At 34.4% G+C, this 8,056-nt stretch overlaps 1 protein-coding gene across 1 annotated transcript; it reads right to left on the minus strand.

Annotated features, from left to right (window-relative positions):
• Nucleotides 1-201: 201 nt before the first annotated feature.
• LOC142534968 (uncharacterized) lies at nt 202-5,078 on the minus strand. The gene is made up of 7 exons (XM_075641619.1): nt 4,832-5,078; nt 3,996-4,085; nt 3,822-3,897; nt 3,254-3,303; nt 2,897-3,181; nt 1,401-1,439; nt 202-1,285 (listed from the first exon to the last, which is right to left on the minus strand). Exons 2-7 carry the CDS (start codon nt 4,032-4,034, stop codon nt 1,109-1,111), a joined length of 666 nt encoding a protein of 221 aa, XP_075497734.1. The 5' UTR covers nt 4,035-4,085; nt 4,832-5,078; the 3' UTR covers nt 202-1,108.
• Between the last annotated feature and the right edge of the window lie 2,978 nt (nt 5,079-8,056).

Consider the following 8,056-nt stretch of genomic DNA (forward strand, 5'->3'; position numbering starts at 1 on the left):
GGGGATCCGTTTTAAGAAGGAATGGTGAACTTACAATTTTGTGGAGATGTCGTGAGGGAAAATGCCCAGAGAGAACCCATTTACGGGAGAAGACCTCAGAGGGAGCCCGTCTATGGGAGAAGACCCCCGAGAGAGCCCAACGATCGTATTTCCATGGTGAAGCCTAGAATTTGGGCCATCATTTTGAAATTTCCTGTTTGTTCATCCTTGTAACACTTAGCTCTGCCCTATTGAGAACTGATATGTAGATGCTTATTCGATGAAATATTATTATTCCCAGTAACAATGTGACTGGTGGTGGCTTTATAAAAGAGAGAAAAAGCATCTGATCTTTAGACGGAGCCAAACAGAATCATCGGTGACTTTTTCTTTGATCTTTACCCTTTATTCCCAGCAAGCTAATTCAGGATCTTGGCCAAGCAATATGTCCTTGATCTATTCGCAATTCTAGGAACTTTCAAATTATTCCTAATGATGACAACTTAGGAGGACTCCTAATGTCCTGCTATTTTATCTTTATAGCTGGCACCACATTGGCTTTTTTGGTTGCGTTTTCCCAAATGCTACTCGAAAGTTTAGAAATTTTTCTGAAAGCTAACAACAAATCGAAGCAATGAGCAAAGTTAAAAACAAAGCTATTAGGGCAACTCAAGTGGCATGCTTCAACTGTCATACCGTAAATAGTAAAAGAGGGCAGCTTACGTGTTATTGCTCACAATGCAACCGAATAATCCCCCAACAGCAATTGTTCCAACAATTTCTAGGATCTAATTCATGATATTGGCTCTAGTATCAACTACAAGACCAAGTGACAGTCAACATACCAAAGTAAATGATGGTTATGTGGGAACTCCGCCCTAATAAGATTAAAATCGCATCAAGCATAATTTTTTTTCTCACAAAGCCACAGTTGACAATCGTGGCAAATGGTGCCGACAGAAATCCAACACTTTGAAAAATCCCCTATAACACACATGCTTCAAGAACCAGAAAAAATAAAAGATATATGCGGTTTCAGAAAAGATTCCAATAATTAATATGAACATTGGAAATCCCATAAAAAAATCGGTTTTTTGATTGATTAATGTAGAAAGTAATGCATTAAGTTTCATCTTCTTCTTTGTTTTCTACGGCATTCAAAACATTCAGTACACGAGGGCTTACCACTACTTGTGAAGCTCGATTGGAATTTGCTCGGATCAACTTTCGACACTTCTACCAATATCTGGTGAAGCTTCTTGCTCTCTTGCGTCAGCTCCTCTATGAGTAGCTGATGTTTCAGCACCTGAGTGCACAAGAATGTGGGAGTTCAGAATATCACCACTAGAAGAGATATATATTCGAGAAAATATGTTGGACAAAATTAATTAAATTTATTTCTACAATAATGAAGTTGGTACCATCTGAAGCATGTTGTTTTCCAGCTGCAAAGACTCAACCTGCAGTGAAAATAACAGCCTTTTCTTTATATATGTTACAACATATGATAAAAGAAACAAAGTTCAAACATAATACTCAAGTGAAAAATAGAAAAGAAGTTTGTATCCAGCACAACAATAGGTGGAAGAACAAATATTTCTGATGCACCAATCATAGTCGTCAATTGAAATGTCACTGTAGTGACACCTATATGCCCAACTCTCATCATTTCTTTGTTGAAGCAAAGAATACACGTCGCATAGTGTTTAAGACCAAATATTTGTTTTTAGCAGTCCAATTATATTTTTATAATCGTCCCAATGGAAAATGAAAGGTTGGATATGAAAATAGAAGCCTAATATAATATGGATGTCTAATGAAATCGGGCCCCATGTGCAAACCCATTAGCCCATAACTGATTACTTATCAATTGATTATTTTAATTTTCTGATTGATTAATTAATGGAAAAGTAAATAGGAGAAGCTGATAGGGTTGGCCCAATAACTTAAGAGTTTCTATGTAGATAAGAGAGACAAGGATGGTGCTCAGCCAAATAAAAGAAGGAAAGAAACATAAAGAAAGATTTTTACACACTTTAATCAGCAAAGAACACATTATTTCAGCAATCTGAAGGGCAACTTACATTATCCACGACTTTTTTCCAATTTCAATCGGTACAATCTACTCACATTTTCCCAGCATGATTTTCAAAGTTCCGTATAAAATTAGCATTCCTAGTTTGTTCATTCGTTTATTCTAGTAAAAAAATGTTTTCTCTAGGAAAGATCCCTACTTTTTCAGTCCTAACACTCAGCATTTATATCTTTTCTGTCAATGAGAAATCTAGCGGATGATTTAGAAAAGTCAGAGCTCAAAAGCTACAGGTTTCCTTAGCTTTTTACAACCGTTGAGTTAAAGTCGGAACAAATCGACAACCATTTGTATACTACGCACATGTGGCACCTCTGTATTTCCAATATTGCAAAGATCATTGAGCACATCAATTTATTATTTTATTCGTTCAATCATAAAATAATAACTAGAAAAGAGTCAAAAGCAGAATTTATTGTACGACAAGAGAAATCATGTTGACTTTCATGAATTACTAATTTTAATTTATTGGTAAGATATTTGTATCTTGATAAGTTATTCTCAGAGTGGACCTAGTAATGCAGTCGGTGATATATAAAATTTGAAAATTTTCTATTTAAATTGGGTGACAGCCACTGCTTGGTCGGCTGGTCTGTAGATCTAACAGTGATGAACTAAAAACTAGATCTAAACTCTGCTTCATCTAGTTAATCTTAAATTAAATACAACTGTTGTTGGTAAATCAAATGCATGACACACCAAATTACTTATACATGGATGACTTCATATGAAATGAAAAATTACCCATAGATCTTCTGAAAAAAGTTTAAGAACGACGCAAAGCAAATACAATAACAAAAAAAAAAAAAAATTCATTCTACATACTTGTTTGTGTTGGTCCATATCCTCTTGCAAAATCGGGTTTTTCAAGAAGTTGTTTATGGTCATTTCTGTCCGGCTTCCTGTCTTTACTACATCGTTTTTTGGTACTAAAGTTCCTTCCAAAGGAATGCTTGTTTTTCCATCCTGGACATTGTCTTGAAACGAACTGCTTGAAACTGAATCCTTTATCATTCTTGTGCTAGTTTGAAAAGATGCCGGGAGAAGTCCTTGATTGATTGGTAAAGTGAAAACGATTCCAAGTTTTTCCATTACATGTGTGACTGCTTGCTGATAAATTAGGATGTAAAGATAGATTTGGACAATGATGGAAAAAAAACAGTAAATAATGTGAATACATACAAAAAGGTGTGACTGTATCTGATGCACCACACGGGGCTTCATAGCAAGACCTGCATTTCGTGAAAGGTTTTTATTATATAAGTAATCAGCAATAGCCACGAGCTATGATCAATTATCTGGCAGCCTGTTCGTTAAGAGGATTGGAAAAGAAAGAATTTCAACCGGCGCGATAAACACACACTGTTTGTTTGGCTAATACGGAATCATTTGATTTCAAATCCTTTTAGCTAACAAGTTTGTAAATTTTTGCAATGATAGTGATTTTTTTTCAAATTTCTGATTTCTTCAGAGATTTAAATCCATATCTTCAAATTTGTTTCTTAAATCAAATTACAATTCAACGTAGAATAGAGGTAACTAGATAATTAAAGAATTCTGTTCCGCATTGACTCATTTTTTAAACCTAAGTCAACTTTAAATAACTCTTCTAGATTTATAGACATTGTCGGTGATAAAAGTACTACGGCAAGAGAATCTCAGTATAGAGCAAGACAAGCTTGAATAGCAAATATCAAGTAATAGTAGTTAACTGGCAAAAAGGGAAAGTATATCAAAGAATTGAATCTACCAACTCCAAAGCCATGGCCAAAACCTATTCCACAACCGATTCCCGCTTGAATGTTCTTTGCACCCACTTTCTTCAACTAAACGTAAGAAAAATAAGCAAACCAAACTTCGGAGGGTTAGAGCTTTGACAAAAAGCAATAAAAGAATCCAAAAGAAATATATCAGAGAGACGTACAGAACTATTGACGTTTCTTTGCACACCAGAAAAAAGCATCTGTTGCACCCCTTGCAGCAACCATAACTTGGTTCAGCACTGGTACTGAACCTGATGAAACGACCAAAAGTTTGATGGTTAATATAGCATCAGTTTGCTCTTGAAAAGGATAGACTTATTGAAGCAATATCTGATCGGTAAATCTTTGGAGCCGACTGATGATTCCTTACGATAAGAAACGGATAAAATGGCACCTGTTTGAATTCCTTATCTTTCTTCTAAAAATGACCCTCAACATGTAGCAATATTGTAGAAGACATCGGCACACAATTTTTAATGGAATTTTAACTATATTTTTTGTGATTTGTGTAGATCTTGCAATTTACTCATTGAGGAGAAAGTAAATCGATTTCCAGGTAAACTTTTGGTATCCAAAAGTATAGCAGCTCAATGACATTGATCTATTATCAAAATGTAAAGATATAATCCAAATGTATACATGAGGTTTCAAGTGGCGTTTTATAAGAGTAGTTTAATAGTAAATTTAGAAATATATTAGAACAAGAAGAGATGTAAACGATTGTTACCAATAATTTAAACGTATAGCATCCGAATAAAAAAGAGCACTTTTATACACATGAGCTGACAACCAAACACAATTCACGCCAATCTCTCAATATGATAAACACAAAATCCAAAATCCGATCAATTTAAATGCAGAGCTCCCAAAATTTCAAACAATTATACTCATGGCAGACGAATTCAAATATTTCAAAACAAAACGTCCAATTCGCACCAAAAGATCCCGATGTTGCTAGAAAGCAAGAGCCTTAATATACAGAGAATAGAAAACCCACCTAAATTTAAAGGGCGGCCGATGCCAATACCAATGCCACAGCCAATGCCAAACCCAGTGAAAACTTGACCCACTTTCAACGTAAAGGGAATTTCAAAGCTCATATCTCTCTTCTCTTTCGTATATATTACACCTCTTCCACTATTGCTCTCCATTTATCCCCCGATCTTGAGGGTTCTTGAATTATTTTATTATTTCTTTGGAGGGTTTTTCAATGAAGTGATAGCAGGGGAAATTCAGGGAAAAGGCAGCGGATTGTGACTTATTTAAAAAAAATGATCGTTTACATAAATGTCCTTTTGTTTAAATATAAATACACCATTAACTTAATTAAATTCTTAACATTAAATTCATCCCTCTCATTCAGTCGACTCTAAACTAGGTTTTTCTTGTCGACCTCCTTCATTTCTTTTTCGACGACGATTCTCAATATAAATCGTCTTTTTTTTCCATCAATTCTCGATGCAAATCTTTCTAATCTAAGCGAACTCAATCGAACAAATGGCTGACAAAAATCTGATAATATTAACTTTTATTTCGATTTATTGCTTTGTTTCTAAAAAGAAAAAGTCGACCCACAAGCAGTAGACCAAAATTTTGATCTACCCAACATTTTACTACACCAAGATTTGATCTTGGTCGACCCAAAATGTTCGGCTTGGTCGACCCAAACAAATCTTGGTCGACCCAATGTTCGGCTGGTCGACCCAAAATGTTGGGTCGACCAATTTTTCTGGGTGGGCTCTTATTTTTTCTCACAGTAGATTTTGGGTCGACTAAATTGGTTTTGGGTCGACAGATCCGATTTGGGGAAAAAGGGGTAGATGACTCGTAAATTTTAATTGGGGGAAGATGTGTGTCGACCGAGAAGAAAAAGAAGAGGATAATTAATTAATTTAAAGAGTTTAATTACAGTTAACGTAATAATCAAAGTCGACTCCTTGTTTCTTAAAAAGAAAGTCAGAGTCCTTGTTTTTAAATACTTTCTTTCCCACTCCTACTTTTTAATTGGCTGACCTCCTCACAATTTAGAAAATAGACCTCCTTACAATCCCATTTAGAAAAATAATTCTTGTTTGTCAAATTCCCAATTTACCCATTTTTTAAATTAATTTAAAATCATTATTTAAGTAATAGAAAATACTTAAAAACTTAAACAGAAGATTTCTCTTCCCTTTCTTTCAACAGCTCACGTTCCATCCGACAGCTCACATTCCAGTTTTCTCGGTTTTGGGCAGATTGATTTTTCGATTGCGTGTGAATTCCTCAGTCTAAACCATATATTTGAATTGTAGACCCTAGGTCAAAATCTCATTTTTGTTGCATAATCGTGATCTTTTTGTATTAGAAATATGTTTAAAATTTATTATTCTAATATATTCATCATTTATCCTAAAAAAATATCATCACTTGAAAAAGAAAAAAAAATAGTTAAGCTATTGTTTGTCGTTTTTGCAATGAATGTTTGCGTAAAATAATTTTAAAACGTCTATTGGGCTAATGAGTTAAAGTTTGAATTGTTTGAGAATTAAAAATTCTAGGTTTAATGATTTCTTTTCTTACTTCTTTAGATAGTTGAGAATTTAAAATGCTAAATTTACGGATTTGTTTTTCTACCTCACCATCATAATGCTTCAAAAATGTTTGGAGTTAAATGCATCCATTAGTGATGATAGATAGAAGCTTGAACTTCGAAACACTTGATAGGTAATAGATGGTTATTCGGTTTTTCATTTTATTTTGAAACATCCACTACTTTTAAACCTTCAAATCCTACCAAAAAAATTATTTTTTAAAAATAAAATTCAAATTTCATATTTTAAATGACTTAACATTCCAACATCCCAAAATAATTTAACATCTAAACATTTAAAGTGCATAAAATCCCTTACTCGTCAATTAACAACGATCATACGTCAACCATTAACATGATCCACACTAACTTCAAAATAAAATATAAAAATATCTAAATAAATCAATAACAAAATCTTTAAAGCTTTGACTATCAAGCTAATACGGAAAATAATGTCCCTCGCGAGTGTGCTGCCAGACTTGATCCAATCAAACGTCAGGGCCTCCCGCAATCTCATGCTCACCTGCAACATTCAAATTTAGTGAGTCTTCTGACTCAACACGTTTTAAACATGATAACAAATAATACACATACAAGCACATGCATTAAAACCATACTTTTATTCAAAATAAGCTAGTATAAATTTGTAAGCATAATTTAATCATAAATCGTCAAATTCATAAAGCTTTCCGTAATTTATCGTTTTGAGTTAAGTTTGATCCTTGAAAATGACTAGTTGTATCATGTGGGTGATTAATCAGTCTTAGCTCATCATTGCGCATGGGCACGGGCAAATACGCACCGATGTAAATGAAAATACAATCGTTGGGCTCCCTCTAGGGCTTTTTCCCGTAAACGGACTCTCTCTGGGCCTTCTCCCTCACGATATTCTCAACAATCATATATCATATCTTTTTGTCACAATATATTCACATCCTTCAAATATTTTCTTTTCTTTTTAATCATAAAATATCTCGTCTTTTCCAAATGCGTAAAATAACATTTTAACAGTAAAATTTCATAAATTTATCATAAATTATAAAATCTTATATTTTCATTGTAAATGTTTTAAAATATCATTTAGCATGCGTTATGATTCTTCGGGACACTGCCAAATTTTTTTGTACTACCCAGGTGTAAATTAATTGTTTTGCCCCTGGAATAAAGATACTCGATTTTGAATTTTTCTCAATTTTATTGACTCGAGCATATCTCAAATTATTATTTAAGCTTATATTTGCCTTCTAATATTTTTATTTAACCTAAAATCGAGACTTTCGAATTATTTTCTTAATTACTAAATCGTAAAGCATTTTAATCCCAAACTAATTCAAATTAAATATTTTAAATCCCAAACATTAACATGAACTTTTCATATCTAAATTACCCTCGTGAACCATGAACCGACCCCTGTAGACCCATGGTTCGAGCCGCTTTCTTCACCAAGCCATGTTCGAAACCTAAGTTCTCTAGGACTCCCGGCCTCATTCAAGCCACGAGCCACCACCGAGCCACCCTTGACCACACCTGACCCTAGACCTCCTGGACCCCACAAGGACCACCATGGACCAACGCACCAGCCTCAACCCACGCGAGAAGTCCCTGCGCAACAACACCTAGCCGCAGCCCTCTTTCATCGAGCCACCATGGACC

This window comes from Primulina tabacum, unplaced genomic scaffold, assembly GCF_025594145.1.
Source record: "Primulina tabacum isolate GXHZ01 unplaced genomic scaffold, ASM2559414v2 Contig762, whole genome shotgun sequence".
Lineage (NCBI taxonomy): Eukaryota > Viridiplantae > Streptophyta > Magnoliopsida > Lamiales > Gesneriaceae > Primulina > Primulina tabacum.